The sequence below is a fragment of the Zingiber officinale genome, chromosome 5B, assembly GCF_018446385.1.
Source record: "Zingiber officinale cultivar Zhangliang chromosome 5B, Zo_v1.1, whole genome shotgun sequence".
Taxonomy (NCBI): domain Eukaryota; kingdom Viridiplantae; phylum Streptophyta; class Magnoliopsida; order Zingiberales; family Zingiberaceae; genus Zingiber; species Zingiber officinale.
Window position 1 is genome coordinate 103122098 of NC_055995.1, and position 18198 is coordinate 103140295.

General features: G+C 31.4%; 2 protein-coding genes across 2 annotated transcripts; one reads left to right on the forward strand and one right to left on the reverse strand.

Moving 5' to 3' along the window:
- Positions 1-3074: 3074 nt before the first annotated feature.
- On the forward strand, positions 3075-7340 carry LOC121985236 (nascent polypeptide-associated complex subunit alpha-like protein 1). The gene is made up of 4 exons (XM_042538558.1): positions 3075-3228; positions 5408-5486; positions 6568-6698; positions 6791-7340. The coding sequence occupies exons 1-4, from the start codon at positions 3169-3171 to the stop codon at positions 7121-7123; spliced, it is 603 nt and encodes a 200-aa protein (XP_042394492.1). The 5' UTR covers positions 3075-3168; the 3' UTR covers positions 7124-7340.
- On the reverse strand, positions 7337-7981 carry LOC121986881 (glucan endo-1,3-beta-glucosidase-like). Its single transcript, XM_042540810.1, has 2 exons — positions 7789-7981; positions 7337-7683 (listed from the first exon to the last, which is right to left on the reverse strand). The coding sequence occupies exons 1-2, from the start codon at positions 7979-7981 to the stop codon at positions 7337-7339; spliced, it is 540 nt and encodes a 179-aa protein (XP_042396744.1).
- Positions 7982-18198: the final 10217 nt, after the last annotated feature.

The window sequence follows — 18198 nt, forward strand, 5'->3', positions numbered from 1 at the left end:
ATCTCCTTTACTTCTTCGCGGTGGGTGGCGATAACAAAGTGTAGGTGGATGTTTTGGCAATGAGATCAAGAATAGAGGGGAAGAGAAGGAGGTGGCGCCGGAGGTTGACGGCGAAGGCGATGCTTGATTTAGGTTGGTGGTAAAAAATGGAACATTTAATATAATCATAATAAACAGAACATTTCTTATTGCATTCCATAATTTATCTTATTATTTAAACTACTCATTAAATTTTAAAATTGTCAAAAATAAAAAACTTCTTACGATTTTCCAAATTTTCTTATTTCTCCTAATTAAAATAATAAATAAATATTAGTTAATAATATTTGTAAACAAATTTACTCAACAAATGTATCTTTATAAAAAAATGTACGACCTCATGTGATAAGCATCCCATCAAATATCAATTCGGATGACCAGTGAGGTCTCATGTGAGACGTTCCATGCAATATCAATTCTTGCATTGATTTTAATTTCCTATAAACGTTATAAGGTCTTATGAATTCTGAATTGGAGTTGCTTTTAGCTCAGGTTCCTATATAGCCATCAGTTCAATGTCAACTCAAAATCTTTTTAGACCAGATAAAATGTAATTTCTAACTTAGCCATTGCTCGTGCTCTTACTAGCTTACATGCTTTGGAAATATATATCTCCGTTTGAGAGCATCTCGAGAGGCTTTGAGACCATCCATCCACTGTGACATGACTTTGCTCAAAGAAGCTCCCTCCCATAGTTGAGGCTTTGAGGGAGCTCCTTCGTTAATTATGAGGAAGCGGCTCACAAAGCCTCTTCCTATTGACTTAAATGTCAGAGAGGTTTTGTACGTGCGACCTTTCACTTGAGATGAACAAATCACTTTTTGTCACATGTGTAAAAGACGAACCATGATTTATTCGAATTATGATAATTATTTTTTCAACGACATACCATTTTAAAATGCTATTTCAACTCGAGAACGCAGGCTATTTAGATGGACTTTCGTCAGTGCTTTAGATTTTTATTTTAGCGGTCAATTGGAAATGCCTAATAGAAAATTTTTATGAGTTGAAGTAGTTATTTATAGTATTAATCGATTTAAAAGTTAGATATCTAAATTGAAAAAATAATAAAAATACATCCTTTGAGAATTTTAAAATTTGGATGCAGAATTTGAGAAAAAGTAAAATTCGTAATGCACAATTTAAAAAAATCTATAAATGACTTCTAAAATCATTTCCCCCCGCGATGATTAAAATTTTTTATTTTTTCCGTCCCTCATGTTATAATGTCGTGATAAGATATTCAAATTATCATCCAAATATTTACGATTTCATCTCAAGTTATAATGTATTTGTAGAAATTTTTTTCCCAAATAAGAGGACATAGACAAAGGATGCTAGGCTTCTGAATTGACCATGATTTATCTTATTAGTCGGTGGAAAATTTTTATGAAACTGAATCAATTATCCTACAAATAGTCAATAAGAATAACTGAGATTATCATTATGAAATTTTTTATCCTTTAATTAGAAATAGTTTGTTTTTATTTATGTAATTAGTATTATAAATACAATAAAATTTAAATAAAAATATTATTTTAGGTTCATTAAACTTAAAAAAATTTGGAATTAAGTTAATTAACCTGACTGCCAGATAATTGAGATTGCAAAAATAAATTAAGTAAATCATCAAAGAGCTTTTAAAAAATAAAATAAAAAATCAAAAGAACATCTTATCATATATTTTATTTCAAAAATATCCATACTTTCAATATTATTATAATAATAATTACGACTAACAATTATAATGTATATAAGCTACTAGATAATTATACAATAAGTAAGATTAATATAATATTATTATAGCATTGTACCAATTACTTAGTAGATTCTATTCATTATAGCAATCACTAGATATTTGTTACAATTGTTTTCAAGTAATTTTAATAAATTTAAAATAATTTTATAAAGTTTAAATAATTTTGAGTAAGTTGGCAAATAATATTTTAATATAACAATATTTAGAGTTAATTGATGATTTAAGATTTTAATAAAATAGTTAATTTTTCAAACTAAAACAACTACTAGTAAACTCTAAATCTTAAACTATCAAGTATCTTTTCTACCACTTTTACACATTATAATTAAACCCTAAATCTTAAAATTTTGAACTCTAAATCTTAAACTTTGAACACTGAGATAATTAATTTTTTAAGTTATAATAACTACCAAATAGTTTCTATACTCCATAATAACTACATAGTATCTCTTACACATAGCAGTTATTGGGTAACTTGTACCAACTTTAACTAAATCCTAAATTTAACATTATTATATCAATTTTTTTTTACCAACTTGGTCAAAGTTATTTAAATTTTATCAAAATTATTTTAAATTAATTAAAATTATTTTAAAATAGTTGTAACAACTAATTAGTGGCTTTTACGTATTGTAATAGTCATATAATAACTTTTACCCATTATAATGATTAGTTGTAGTTAGGGGTATCAATTCGGGTGGATTGGATTGGGTTATATTTTTTTTTATAAAAAATACCAACTCGAATCCTAATCCGAATTCAAATATAATTTGAAATCCCTAAATCCAAATTTAGCCAACCCAAATAACCAGATTAAAAATAATTTTTTTAATTATTTTTCTTATAATTTTTTATTTTTATCTCAATACTTTATCATTACTATATTAATATTGATTTGATATTTATAAAAATATCTTAATTTTTAAAATAAAATTTATATCAAGTCTAAAAATCCACTGATTCTAAATTCGGGTCAACCTACCTAGACCAATTTAATTTGATCAAAAATTTCAAAATCGAAAATCTTCTGATTTAACTCCGACTTGAACTTGAAAGATTGTTAACTTGAGTATAATAATGTTTTGGGTCGACTCAAGTGGAGTTGGTATAATAATTTTGAAAATGAAAAATAATATTATAATAATAATATTGGATTAGAGATATTTACATATAAAATATGGGACGCTCATTTAATTTTTTTATTTTTAAAAAACGTCCTTTCTTTGATCATGTGATATTTCCCCAGTGGCAATGTTGTAATTTAGTGCAGTATAGGAACACTATTTATAGCATCAAGCCAGTCATAGCCTAGGGCGTGCGTCGTTAGGGTTTTCAGCAGCCGCTTTCCTTTCCGTCTCCCTACGATCACGATGACTGCTCAAACACAAGAGGAACTCCTTGCTGCTCATTTCGAGCAACAAAAAATCGATGTGAGTCAGTAAATTCAACGTTGTCGATTTTAAGTTCCATTTTTTTTTTCCTTCTCTTACTTTAGATTATTTTGAGCTTTGATTCAAGTGTTTTTGTTTGAATCTTTTGTTTGAAATGTTGAAGGTACGATCTATTGTTGTCCAGAATCAGTCATATGCGTGAGATCCTAGTGGATACTTAGTACATCTAACTGACCTGACACTTTCACGTGGAAAAAGCGTTGTTTACTAGAAATTATTCTGATTTGGTTTGTGCGTTAGCAAATATCATAGTCTGTTGTAGTGTGTTGTCTTTTGCTGTCGTGGTGAATCGTCACCGCATCAGTAGTTTAGGGGGCTTATGAGAATCACTAGGCGCACGAAATGGAAAAGTCGTATGATGTTGTTTTTCCCTCAATTGTTATCCTAGGTGATATGATAAACTTCTAGATCCGAGTATCTTGGCATGAGATCATGTCTTCATATCTATTTTTCTTTTCATCATCTTATCTCAAAGCTACAATCTTTTTTTTTTTGTCATTTATTACGTCTCTGCTGGTGCATATATCTTTTGCATCTTGTAATACTTATTGGCTTTTATTAAGATGGTATTGCTTGGCTTAATTTGTATTGACGGCATGGTGAGTTGTGAGGTCCAATAGTGGTTTTATATGAGCAATATCAGTAACACCCTGCATTGCTCATTTAACAATATTACTATGAATTAAGGTGATTCAACTGGTCAATTTGATCTAGGGTCCATACTAAATGATTGAGACTCCCTCCTGATGAAGCAGGTACTCATAGCAATTGTGAGTTGTAAACTATGTGCACCCTTCCATCTCATCTTTCAGTTTATGGGGTTACTTTCACGATCATTTCAATTCTAATTCACATGTATTTAACTGGCTTCAATGAGGACGACTTGTGTGACTTATAATACATCCCATTGTTTAGGTAGTATATTGTAGTATTGTAACTCACTAAAATAGACGCTTGAATGAGAGATAGGTGTCCATCATGTAAACATGTACTATAGGTAGTTTGTCATTTCAATTTTAAAATAGACACTTCAGTTTATGGGTCACTTTCACGAACATTTCAATTCTAATTTACATGTATTTCATGGCTTCAATGAGGACGTCTTATGTGACTTCTAATACATCCCATTGTTTAGGTAGTAAATATTAGTATTATAACTTGGCTAAAATAGACACTTGAATCAGGGATAGGTGTCCATCATGTAAACATGTACTATAGGTGGTTTGTCATCTAATGGTATGAAGATTTAGTTTTCTTGAACGGGTATTTGAAACATTTGTAGAATTTCAGATTGTCCAACATCAATCTTGTTTCTACTACTCTGTGCAAGAAAAACTGATCCAGTGCTTTGATTAGATGCCTGAAGATTGATACCCAGTATATTTTGATTGATAAACTTTATATTTATTCTGAGTTTATTTGGAAGAAAGTATGAAAGGAAGTAAAAAGTCATGAACATTGTCAATTTCCTTTGTTTACTCAGATGCAAGAGAAGAGAAAAAAAAATCTTCCCATTCAAATCTTCCATTTTATTTTTGTCCCAATTGTGCACAAGTGGAGAGAAAGCAAGCTTGATCTTCTAAATATAGATGCAATATAAAGTGCATAGTTTAAGTGAGGCAAAAAAAAAAAAAATCACACTATCTTTCTTCTCTGCATATCTGTCAATCTTGCTAATTTGTAGACAACTGAAAGGAAGAAATTGATGTTACATACATATGCTTTCTTTTACATCACTTGGGTGGAAATAAAATGGAGTTGGAGGACAGAATTAGATTGGTCTCTTCTGTGAAAATTGGAGAAATTAATATCTACTTTTCCTTTTTATATTTTCACCCTAGTAAAGAGTCAAGACACCAACTTTTTCACTTCTCCCCTCTACTTTATTTCCTCCAAATAAACATAGAAATAAACATAGCAGATTATAATTTTGAGAATTTGGAAGTTATAAATTTGTTGCTAACAATTAAAACAATTGAGTACCACAAATAGTTGGGACTAACATGGCTTCTTGTTATTGCAATCAAACAAGAAAGCATAAACCAATTTCAGGTATTAGTTAGGTGTTACCAAATATTTTAGGCTATTACCAACAATAGCTATCTAACTTCTTTGATTATTGTATTTTAAGGAGAGCTTGATGTAACCTTTTGAACAGAATGATGAACCAATTGTGGAGGATGACGAGGAAGATGATGACGATGACGACGATGACGATGATGATAAAGAAGATGAAGGTATCTATACTACATTCGCTTCTCCAACAAGTGTTCTTTTTGAGCATTTGTGTTGCTCTTGTGCAATTAAAGCAGAGTTTGAATATATAATATTCTAAGGTGGTATATCTGTTGTTTTTTTTTCCAAAATAAAAAAATGAACTCTAGACAGCATATATGGGCAGTGTGTACTATTCTGTTATTTGTTACCCTGAACCAGTTGTAATAATCCAGAGCTATGATGAGAATCCAGTTTATGTTTATTTGTATAGTTTTAGTTTGATAAATTTCAACTTTATAGTTTATTTTGTTTAATAAAATCATACCTACTTGCACGAATCTCTCCATAAGTATTAATATTTTAAAATCCTTTTTACCATCCTATAATTGTTATTTTAATGTGAAGCATGCTAAATTTATTGTATGAAAAATTCTTGTTGCATTTATGCATTAGTCACTTCATTTCTCTTCTAAATCAATTATCTATAAACAATTGGTTCATGGTGTAAGATTTTGTTTTCCAAAAAAAATTTCTTTAATTCTAGTGGCTGTCATAAAAAAGAATTATGTTAATATTAAAAATAGATTAAAAATTCATCTTGATACTGAATGCGTAGTTGGCAAGTATAACAAGTTACAGTCTTTAATATCTGTTATAGATGCCTCCATTCCTTGAGCTGCTCTTTCGTCAACCCATGGTGATTCTCCGTTGAATTTTCTTCTTGAACTTTATTAAACTTTACATTTTTGCTAATTTGTATCTTCATTATATGATCCTATTGTAGACTGTATTTAGTACAATCTTGTTTCATAAAAGACAGTTACCAGCTCTTTTTTTTTTGTTTTGTTTTCTTTGAAAGACTATAAAATGGTTAGCTGGTTTCTGTCTTAATACTCTTCTGGTTTGTTAATTTACTGTTTTAAAAGAGATCAATTTTACTTTTAGCTTCTGCTGTAGTGCTACACTAAAGCTGTAAAACTTCTATTCGTGTTTCCTTTCAAGTTATACTATCATTTTTTATGCTTAGTTATTATGTTTGTGTATCTTCTAAATTTAATGTTAGACATGGACGTCAAGTGACATCTAAGTTAATATATACAGGGCAAGAAGGTGATGCTTCTGGAAGGTCAAAACAAAGTAGGAGCGAGAAGAAGAGTCGGAAGGCTATGCTGAAGCTCGGTATGAAGCCGGTACCTGGTGTCAGCCGTGTAACAGTAAAGAAGAGCAAGAATGTAAGTCAATGAGTTATTATTACTATTTTTTCTGATATCTTTAAGAATTTTGAAGTGACTTCATTCTTCATTCTTCATTCTTTGCAATCCAGATACTATTTGTTATATCGAAACCCGATGTCTTCAAGAGCCCAACTTCAGACACCTACATTGTGTTTGGAGAGGCGAAAATTGAGGATCTAAGCTCACAGTTGCAGACTCAAGCTGCCGAGCAGTTCAAGGCCCCGGATTTGAGTCACATGATATCAAAACCTGAGCCATCTACCGTCGTACAGGATGACGAAGAGGTCGATGAGACTGGTGTCGAGCCAAAGGACATCGAATTGGTAATGACCCAGGCTGGGGTTCCCAGGTCCAGGGCTGTCAATGCGCTCAAAGCTGCCGAAGGTGATATCGTCACTGCAATCATGGAACTTACAAATTAATGCTTGAAGCCTTGAAGCCTTTATCTGAGGGATCTCTAGACAATATCATTGCGACTGGTGAAGTTTGAGGATCAGTTATGGCCGGAAATCAACTGGTGCTCTTCTAGTATCACAACTGTCTAGTTTATTTCTTTATGTTTACTATGCTTGCTATTTTCAAATATTTCTGAGGATTGTTCTCGCCATGGTTAAGTTGGAATGAAAACCCGTACACTAAGTCGAATGTTTCCAACTAAAACCGAGCAGATAAACTGGTTGCATATCAGGACTGAATAGGCCGAATTTTGTTTTCGATTCATGAGACTTCTGGTCCTCGTTGAACATGCCATAAATGTACACCTCGATCTCACCGGACCTGGCCGGCGTTCCTTTTCCGATGCGCCTGATCAGATTCTGGTTATACGTCTGTGTCTTTTCTGTGCTTGCCCCAGCTACACCTGCAGATGGCCACCCAGTCTCTGCCACCACCACGGGCACCTGCGGAGCTCCCTCCCTCTTCAGTGCCGCGTAGAAGGCGTCGACCAGCGAGTTGAAGGGATTTGTGTATGCGAACGTGCCATCTATTCAGACGGCAGTGTCATTCTTCAAAGTGTACGAAAGCGTGACCATGCTGTTGTTGACGGAGTGGAGGGGGTAAGTGTAAAAGCTGTCTAAGAACGGAGAACTGGTGTTGGCCAAGAACGCTGCTATCGGGCTCAGGAAAGTCGTCGCGTCGGCCGAGAAGGCGTCATTGGAGGGCGGGAAGGTCGACCCGAGGACCCCGGTGTCCACCGTGAGACGGTCAGCCAGGCCGGCAGATTCCAGAGCGTGGTGGAGGTTGCGCATGGCGGGGAGGACGCATTCCGCGTCGTCGTCCATTATAAATTGTTTAATTAGCCCGGTATGTCTCTTCTTTATATTATCATAAACTAATTTTTGTATGAACAAAATTTTTTTATATAAAAAAGTAATAATTTATTTTAAATTTAGTCAACCCTGAATAAAATGGTTTCGCGCTCCGTTCTTGGCATGTCCATGATCAGCTGGATGCCAGAGTTCCGTAGCGCTCGCAGAGCGGCCTGGTCGGGGCCGTACAGCCTCATCCTACCGATATTGTGGGAGCGGTAGAGGCTCACGACGGCGCTGGGCTCAGGGAGATTATTCCCCTGCATGCCGTAGCAAACTCCGACGAGTTGCGCACCTGGAATCGAATTCAACGGAGCGAAAACAACCTCGTTAAAGTTCCATTTTGATATCTCGAAAACAGAGAGAGAGGAAGAAAGATCAAGTACTTGCTGGAGCTGTCGTCAAAGTGGAGGCCAGAAACAACGCAACGAAGGTAAGCATCGTCGAGAGATCGATGTTTATTTTAGGGTAAGAAGATGGAGGAAGATTGCCAATGTAGAGGTTTAATTGATCGTCTCTGTGGAGTTGTGATTGATGGCCTACCTGCTATTGTAGACCTCGAATCTATAAGGTCAAGAAATTATTATGTCAATGGACGATACAATTCAACGCGCATGTGATTTTTCTTGTCAAATTTTCTAGTTCAGAATAATCAAAACTTGTGCGGATAATTTTAAATGTCAAATTTTTAATGTCATTTTACTTTTATATATAAAAAGTTTTGGGATTTATTATTTCGCATACTTAATTTTCATAATATAAAAATTATACAGCGCACTTTCATTATACCCCTCCTTTCACGGAATAATTATATATGTATTTCCGTACACATCTCTAAATTTTTGTCATATTCATTCAAAAATTTACTATTCTCAATTTACAATATTGAATTCAAATCTAATAACATGAATACATTTAGAAGACTTCTAGAATATATTGATTTTGATTTGAAATAATTCAAAATTATTTAGGTTCATTAGTCAATTTCGACTGAAAGTGATGGATGAATTTAAGAATTTAATATTTTCTTAACTAGAGAGTCTTAAGAATTCATTGATGGTATTGACTAGTCAGTATTATTGCCCTAGGTCTCATTAGCCTGTGATAAATTTTATCAAGCTTTTATAAATTTAAAAATTCATTATTTATACTATTGAATTTAGGTTTAAGGGTATGAATATATTAAAAAGACTTCCAAAAGTACATCAGTTTTAGTTTTAAGTGATTTAAAGTTTCCTAGGCCAATCAATTAGTTTTGTCTAAAATTGATTGATAGATCTACACCATTTGAAAATTCAAAAATTAAATATTTTCGAATCAATCCTAGGAATCTATTGATGGTGTTGGTTAGTGAGTATTATTATCCTAAGCCTTATAATAAGCTTGTGAAAAATTTTATCAAAAAATTTACTATTCTTGTTAGATATGATGGCCATAGAAGAGGTTTCAAGGAGGATATTGATTTAGGTTTGAAGTGATTTAGAGTTCTAATAATTTTTGAATAAGAGGAGTCCTAGAAATCCTCTGGTGTTGTTTAGTGACTATTATTGTCCTAGGTTTATAATAAGCTTATGACAAATTTTATCATACCTTTGCAAATGTAAAATTTATTAATTTCAATTTACACTGTCAAATTTTGATCTGAGAGTATAGATACATATTTACTTTGTTGAATTTTGTTGAATTTAGATATGAGAGTATAGATATATTAAGGAAACTACAAGGAGTACATTGATTTTAGTATGAATCTACACCATTCAAAATTTAAAAATTTGATATTTGTCAAACTAGATGAGTCCTAGAAATCCGTTGACGGTATTGATTAGTAAGTATCATTGTTCTATATCTTATAATGAATTTGTGAAAATTTTTATCAAGTCTTTACAAATTTAAAAATTTATTGTTCTCAATTTTCGCTATTGAATTTAAATCTGAGGACATAAATGCAGTAAGGAGGTTTTCAAGAATATATTCATTTTGATTTAAAGTAATTCAAAATTAACCTAAAAAATTCTGAATCATTTTAAATGAAAACTAAATGAAAATTAATGTATTTCTGAAAATCTCCCCTCAAATTTGAATTTAACAATGCAAATTGAAAGTAATGAATTTTTAAATAGATAAAGTAAACATTTAGTAATGCACACTCAAACCTATGTAATTATTTCGTTAAAGAAAGAGGAGGGTTATAATAGGAATTCACTACATGATTTTGATGTTATGAAAGTTATTTACACAAAATGAGAAATCCTGAATCCCGTTTCAACAAAATGTCAAATTTGTAATATTTTCTATAAATATAATTTATAGATATTTTAAAATAATTAAATAAGTAAATAAAATGCATGGTAATTTAAATTTTGATCAAAATTAACGCATCATCAATTTTGAGTTATTTATTCATTTTGAAATCATACTTTGGACTCGAATATCTTGTTATAGTATATTTTTAAATATAAAATTTATGTAAAAATGATCATATAATAATTTTAGATAATAGTTCGTTTGATTATTTTAAAAAGTAAGAAGGACTTCAATGACCTACTATTAAAATGTATCTATATATTTAAATTTAAAATTTGAGTACAAAATAATCATGTCCACATTTTAGAACCAAAATTGTTATATTTGGCTTGGCTCTTTAGAGGAGTCTTGCTTCCTCTTTTGCATCTTTTTGACCTTAGAACTTGCATCATCTTCTACTTTGCTCCAAGAAAAAAAAATCAGATTCAACTTATCAGATTAAAATCAAGAGGGAGGATAAGGCTGCTACCTTTAGGGAGATTGAACTTGCCCTTTGTAGGACTCAGCCCGAAATAATATAGGAGGTCGTCATGGATCATGTAGTTGATGTTGAAGGCTTGCCTTCAAAAGGTTCAGGTGATGAAAGGAACACCATTTTAGCTAGTAGAGAGTGGAAGGCAGTGGGAGTCAACTGGAGTCTCAAACAATGGAACACCATAAAGGTTCCAATAAGGATACAAAGGGAATCAGGGGCGAACTTGTTTAGGGGATAGTGAAGCAGGCAACGACGTATAACAAAAAGCGGTGGAGGGAGAAATGGAAGCCACTTTCAAATTGGCTCACAAAGACAACCAAGAATCCATCTGGTGGTGGGTGGGGGTGGTCAATATGCTTGGGGGATGATGATCTCATGGTTTGGAGGAACATGGAGAGCTTCCTGAGGGGCTTGGTTTTCAGCTAGGGTGCTCGGAAATTAGGTGTTGTAATTCTACCATCCGAATGTCAACTTGGCTACACCACTGCTACTTGGTATCACGAGTGCTTGACAACTCTAGTACACTGATACGACATATAGTGGCTGGCCCAGGGATAGGGTGAGATCAATAGTTAAGGTGATGTGATGGTCAAGAGTTAAGAGTCAAGAGGAGATAGCGGTCAAGATTGAGAAATACGTGTCCTAAAGGGCCATTGCCCCCAGAATGGGGCTCAATCCCGTATTTTTCATGGGCATGACTCTCAGTCTACCCTTGATCAGTCCCAACGCCGGTCTAACCACTAGGGCTCAGTCCCTCACTTTTCATGGGCAAGGCTCCTAGTCTACTCCCGGTCGACCCCAACGTTGGTCGGACCTCCCAATGCTCAGTCTCTCACTTCTCATGGGTAAGACTCCTAGTCTATTCTCAGTCGGCCCCAACGTTGGTCGAACCCCCTGGAGTCAGTCTCTCACTTCTCATGGGCATGACTCTCAGTCTACTTCCGACCCTAACACCGATCAGTCATAGCGTTGGTCGGACTCCAGGACTTAGTCCCTCACTTCTCATAGGCAAGACTCTCAGTCTACTCCCGGACGGTCCTAGAGCTGGTCTGGCCCCCAAGGCTCAATTTCTCACTTCTCATGTGCAAGTCTTCCAATCAACTCCCGGTTGACCCCAAAATCGGTCGAACCCCAAGGTTCAGTCCCTCACTTTTCATGAGAATGACTCCCAGTCTATTCCCAATTGGCCCCAATGCCGGTCGGACTCCTAGGACTCAGTCCCTCACTTCTCATGGGTAAGGCTTCCAGTCTACTCTCAGTCAGCCTCAGTGTCAGTCGGACTCCCAAGTTTCAATCTCTCACTTCTCATGGGCAAGGCTCCCATTCTACTCCCGGTCGGACCCCTAGGGCTCACTCCCTCACTTCTCATAGCCAAGGCTTTCATGTAGGACCGTAAATATACTAGAGAGAGAGAGAGAGGGGGGGGGGGGTGAATTGTGTTTTTCAAAAACTTGCGAACTAAAGCGAAGTACGCAACGGAATAATCAAAGTAAGAAGCTAGAATGAGAAAGACAATCACATGCTAACACAAGTAGTTTTTTACTTAGTTCAGAGCCTTCGACGACTCCTACTCCAAGGCTCGCATTCGTTGAGTGCTTTCGTTGGAAAATCCACTAATAGTTCGAATGATTACAAAATTAAGTATGAGAACTACAAGAAAATGTTACCGACAATAGAGAAAATAAATAAATCTTGATCGTTGGTTGTCAGAGAAGCTTTACAGCGTCGTAGATGCTTTTCCGGAGCACCGCGCATGAATGAAACTCATACCAGAAGTGATGTTAAAGCTGCTGGTCGACAGCCCTTTATATAGGCCAATTCCGGGTGCCTGGAATGCCTCCGGGTGCACGGACTATGTTGATATGGCTCGACCAATTGACGCACTTCAACTCAGCTTCGAGATAAAATTGCAGTCCGGGAGCCTGGACCATCTCCAGGCACTTGGACCTCCCGAGTAGGGATGTAAATGAGCCAAGCCGCTCGTGAGCTATTCGAAGCTCAATTCGATAAAAGCTTGTTTGAGCTCGTTTAATGAGGCTCGTTAAGATAAACAAACCAAGCTCAAGCTTCACAATATTTGGCTCGTTAGCTCGTGAACATGTTCGTTAAGCTCATAAATCAACTTTTAAATAAAAAATAATAATTTTGATATTGAATTTATAGATTTTACACTCTACTTATGAAAAATATAGACAAATATATTAAATTTATTTATTAGAATAAAATTATAAATTTTAACAAGAATATTATAATTTTTTTAAAATATATAATTTAGTTTTTAATGAATATTTAAATTTATAATTTATATTTATTAAGCTCGTTTATGCTCGATAAAAGCTCGAATAAGCTCTTGACCCATGAATATATTTGTTAAATAAAGTTCAAGCTTGGCTCGATTATAAACGAGCCAAACTCAAACATCCAAGAGTTCGGCTCGGCTCGATTACACCCCTACTCCCGAGTGCCTGTGGCACCCGCTCGGGAGAGCTAGTTTGGGAGCTCGGACCCCTTTTGGGTGCCCGAACTACTTTTTGTCTCTATTTTTCCCTATAACAAAAAGTTAGTCCAGGCAACAAAAAAATATATTTATCTTGTAAAGTTCACCAACAAACACAACATTAATAAAATAGGAATAGTAATTAGATCTCATCTTTCCGAAACTAGGATCTAGTCAAGGTCTCAACTTAGGTTTTCCAAATGGACCTAAGTTGGACCGACGCCTACAGTTCCCTTAACCGGAAATGCGTTCTTACTAGATCTCTCCTCCAGTTACTTATCTTCACTTACCACTTGTAGTCGCTTGACTTGCCTTTGACCCACCAGGTCTTCCTACTAGTTGTCGGGTCCTGAAGACCTAACTGAATTTTGACCGATTGTCAGGTCCCACGAACCCAACTTTACTTCCCGCAAGATATCGGGTCCCATAGACCTAGCTAGATTTCAGCTTGATGTCAAGTCCTTAAGATTCATCAACTCCTACACACTTATAAAATAATTAGATCACAAGACACTCTAACTTTAATCCACTTGTCATTAATCAAAACTTGAGTTAGATCATTAGTGTAAATTACACCAATAATCTTTCCCTTTTTGATGCAATGACAACCTGAGTTAAAATTAAAAAATAATATTAAAGGATAATATGTAGAAAGCAAACAAATGATCTAAATTAGTTTCGAATTTGAATTAGTTGATCAAGTTTGTTTGTTATTTTTCTACATTAGCCCTTCCCCTTCCCCTTTGGCATTCATAAAAAAAACTAAGATAACATGAGTGCAAGCACAAGACACAAGTAATGCAAAAAATAACTGAAAGTAAGTACTTTAATTTGTAGATCTCAGACTTAGGGAGATGTTGAACAAAAAGTTCTAAGTTAATCTTTTCAAAAAAATTATAAAGAAATTGAAGATATTTGAGTAGATTTTTCAAAAATTTATAAGTAAAGTTCCGAGAAAACTTAAAAAATTTCTAAGTAAAGTTTTCAAACATTCCTAAGAAAACTTTTGTCAAAGATTTCTAAGTAAATTTTTTCAAGAATTTCTAAGTAAATTTTTCAAGAATTTTTAAGTACACTTTTTTAAAAATTCCAAGTAAACTTAAAAAATTCCTAAGTAGACTTTTTCAAAAATTTAGTAAATTTCTAGGTAAATATTTGTAAAGTAATATCAAAGAAAAATTTTCTGAAAGAGATTTTCAAGGTAATTGTAAAGAAATATTTTCTAAGAAAGATTTTCAAAATAATTTTAACAAAATAGTTTTCTCAGAAAGATTTTTAAAGAAATAATTTTCTTAAAAATTAATTTTAAAGAAATAATTTGAAAGAAATGCTTTCAAAAGAGTTTAGGTAAACGTTCCAAAAAAAACTTTAGCAAATATATATTTTAAAAAAAATCAGGTTAGAAATATTTTCAAAAGAATTTTAAGAGTACGTATTCAAAATAATTTTACAAATTTTACAAATGATATGATTTTTCAAAAACTTTCAAAATTATGTATTTCTCAAAGCAAATAATTTTTCCAAGATGTGTTGAAGGTAAGTTGCAAATTTTGAAAGGGCTTTTTCAAATTAATGTTTCAAAGAAATTCCGTAAATTAATTTTAAAAATATGTACAAAATATATTTCAGAATAAAGTGAAAATAATTTTCAAAGTAGTTGAACCCTTTCTCCCCCTTAAGTTAACACTCCCCCTTAATTCGTATTAGAGTATGTTAAATTTTGTAACATATTTTCAAGGCTCTTTCTCCCCCTTAACTTAGCACCTTCTGGTTATTTTTGTTAGCACTAAGAAGTTCTACGTAAGTGTTTAAGGGATTTAGTGTTGAGAATATTAAGGAAAACATATTATTAAAAAAGCTAGTATTTTCAATTAATCATCTATTAAGTTTTATTAACTATTAATTATTTAAATTAATCATTTAATCAATTATTAACCTTGGATTAAGTTAAGAAAATAATTTGTCACTAACTCAATAATAGTTAATCATTATCAATAGTTTATTGATTAATTTTTATTTAACTCAATTCAATAATTTAATACTTATTTGATTAAAACTTAAATTTCATATTAATTGATTAATGAAAGTATTAGTTTTAATTTAATTTTTTATTTACTTCATTTTTAAATTTTGATTAGATTTAACTTAAGTTTCGTTAAATTAGGATTACTAAGTTTAGAGTCGGTATTAATTCATAATTAAATTTGTTAAAGTGATTAAATAAAGTTAAGTAAAGTTAAGGTTCAATTCCAAACAATCATTAATTAAGATAAATTATTAATTAGGTTAAATTAAGGTACTAATCAAGTTTGGTTAAGTTTTTAATTAAAGTTGACATAAGTTCTTAATTAAGTTTAGATTAAAGTTAAATTCATATTAATGTTTAGAGTTTTAAATTCAATTAAGTTTTAATTATTTACTTATTTAATTAAGTTTAAAGTTTAAATTAATTAAATTTTAATTGATTTAATTATTTGTTAATTAAGATTTAAGTTTTAGGTTAAGTGTCACAATGATATTTTAAAAGAATTTTCAAATATTTTTTAAAAATTTAAAAGATTTTTTAAAAGATTTAAAATAATGTTTAAAAGATTTAAAATAATGTTTAAAATATGTAAAATAATTTCTAAAATAATTTTTAAGAGAATTTTAAAAGGATTTTTAAAATTTTTTTAAAAGGATTCTTAAAATAATTTTTAAAAGGATTTTTGAATGAATTTTTAAAAGAATTCTTAAAATAATTTTTAAAAAGATTCTTAAAAGAAATTTTTAAAAATATTTTTAAAATAATTTTTAAACATATTTTTAAAAGAATTTTTTTAAAAAAACTTTTTAAAAGAATTTTAAAAGGATTTTTAAAAGAATTCTTAAAAGAATTTTTAAAAATATTTTAAAATAATTAAAAAAATATTTTTTAATAAATTTTTTAAAAGAATTCTTAAAATAAATTTTAAAAATTTTATAAAGGCTTTTTAAAAGAATTTTTAAAAGGAATTTTAAAATAATTTATATGTAATATGTTAATTAACATATGTTTAATTCAATTTTGATTTTAAGGTTTAATTAAATCAATATTATTTATTTTATTTTATTTTAAATTTAATCCTTATTATTCTCACCCGGTCTAAGTTTTAAGATAAAGGGATCCTTTGATTTTGTGAGATGAGTTAAGTTAAATTTTAGTGTTTGGTTTAACTTGTGTTAGATTCAAGTTTAGTTTTGGGTTCAATAACAAACATTTCTTTCGATAAACGTCTAAGCTGTGGTGAGTTACCTTGACATCATTAGAGTAACCATTTCATCAAAATTTTCCAAATAATCCTTACCACTCAATTTACTATAAGATTTTGGTCTAACCAGCTAGGATTAGTAAGAGGTAGTTTCAGTTAGTTCCACAAAGCCAAATGCACCCGGTTGAAGTCATATTTTCCTAGACATGCATAGACAATGCTTCCCTAACCTACTATCATCCATAACTTCTCTAGTGTTATTTGTCAAATTAAACTTTTGTCTCTAATTAAACTAGTTCTAAATTACTGTCAACCAGCTAAACTATTATTTTGGAGGCATCAGCTAATTTGATGTCTTCCCCTAAATTATTGAACTTGGGTTATGTTAAATTAAGTTTGATTAAGTTTTAGACAAGGTTTAATTACTTGTAATTTATGTTCAATTTAAGTTTTAAATTTTGAATTAATTAAATTGGTAAAATTATCCTTCTTTAAAGGGTGCACTTAATATTTAAATTTTCTTTCACTTTCAATTTTATTAATTTAATTGAATTATCTTTCTTTAAGAGATTATTTTTAATACTTAAGTTTTTATTAATTTTTAATTTCGAATTAGTTAAATTGTTTGAATTATATATTTTTTTAAAGATTTATCTTTAATGTTTAACTTTTTATTAATTGTTAATTTTGAATTTGCTAAATTATCTTTGTTTAAAATGTTATCTTTAATTTTTAATTTTAAAATTTTAAAATTTAGTTTTGATTTTATTTATTTTATCCTTATATTTTTTTTCATCTTCTAAGTTTATATTATTAGTTGAATTTGTTAGATTAGTTTTATCTATATTTTTATCATTAAGATTTAAATTTTTGTTAATTAGATTATCTTAGTTTTAGATAGAATTTTCTATATTGATATTATCTAGATTATTAAATAATTTATTAAGATATTTATTGATTTTATCTAAATCTATTTTCTCATTTTTAAGCTTTAAATTTAAATTTATTTTAATGTTTAAATTAATTATTTTTAAATTTTTATTTAATTTTAAAATTTCTAAATTAATTAATTTATTTGAATTGATTTGGTCATCTTCTGTTTGACCAAGTCAAGGTTGATGTTGATTTAATCGAAGTCTTTATTGACTCGATCAAAATCTAGATCGTTATGCACCAGACTAGGGATAATTTTATAATTATCTAGATTATCATACACATTATTTAATTCTCTACCAATAGGGGTATTTTGATAAATTGAACTAACCTCAAGTGCAACCTCCTAATTTTGTCAACTTCTTCATTGGATTGGACTCAAGCTTGGATTCATTTTTGTCTTGTTCATCCAGCTTCAAAGGCTCCTCATGAAGCTTGGTTATATTAGCTCATAACTTGTAAGCATCTTTGTGTTCTCCATTTTTACATGTAATCTTGTTAGGTAATAAATTTGAAATTAACTTGATTACCTTTTTATTTGACTGTGAATGTTGGGTAGATTTCTTCAATGCAATGCTGTAGTCGAAGTCGTCCATCATAACGAAGCTCTCCATCTAACACTTCCATATTTTGAAGTAGTCCTTGTCGTACGATAGAAGTTCGTGAATGCTTCGTCCTAACATCTCTTTGTGCATTGATTCTCTTGCACAATACAATTTTAACAAGATATTCCAAGACTAATGGCAAAAGG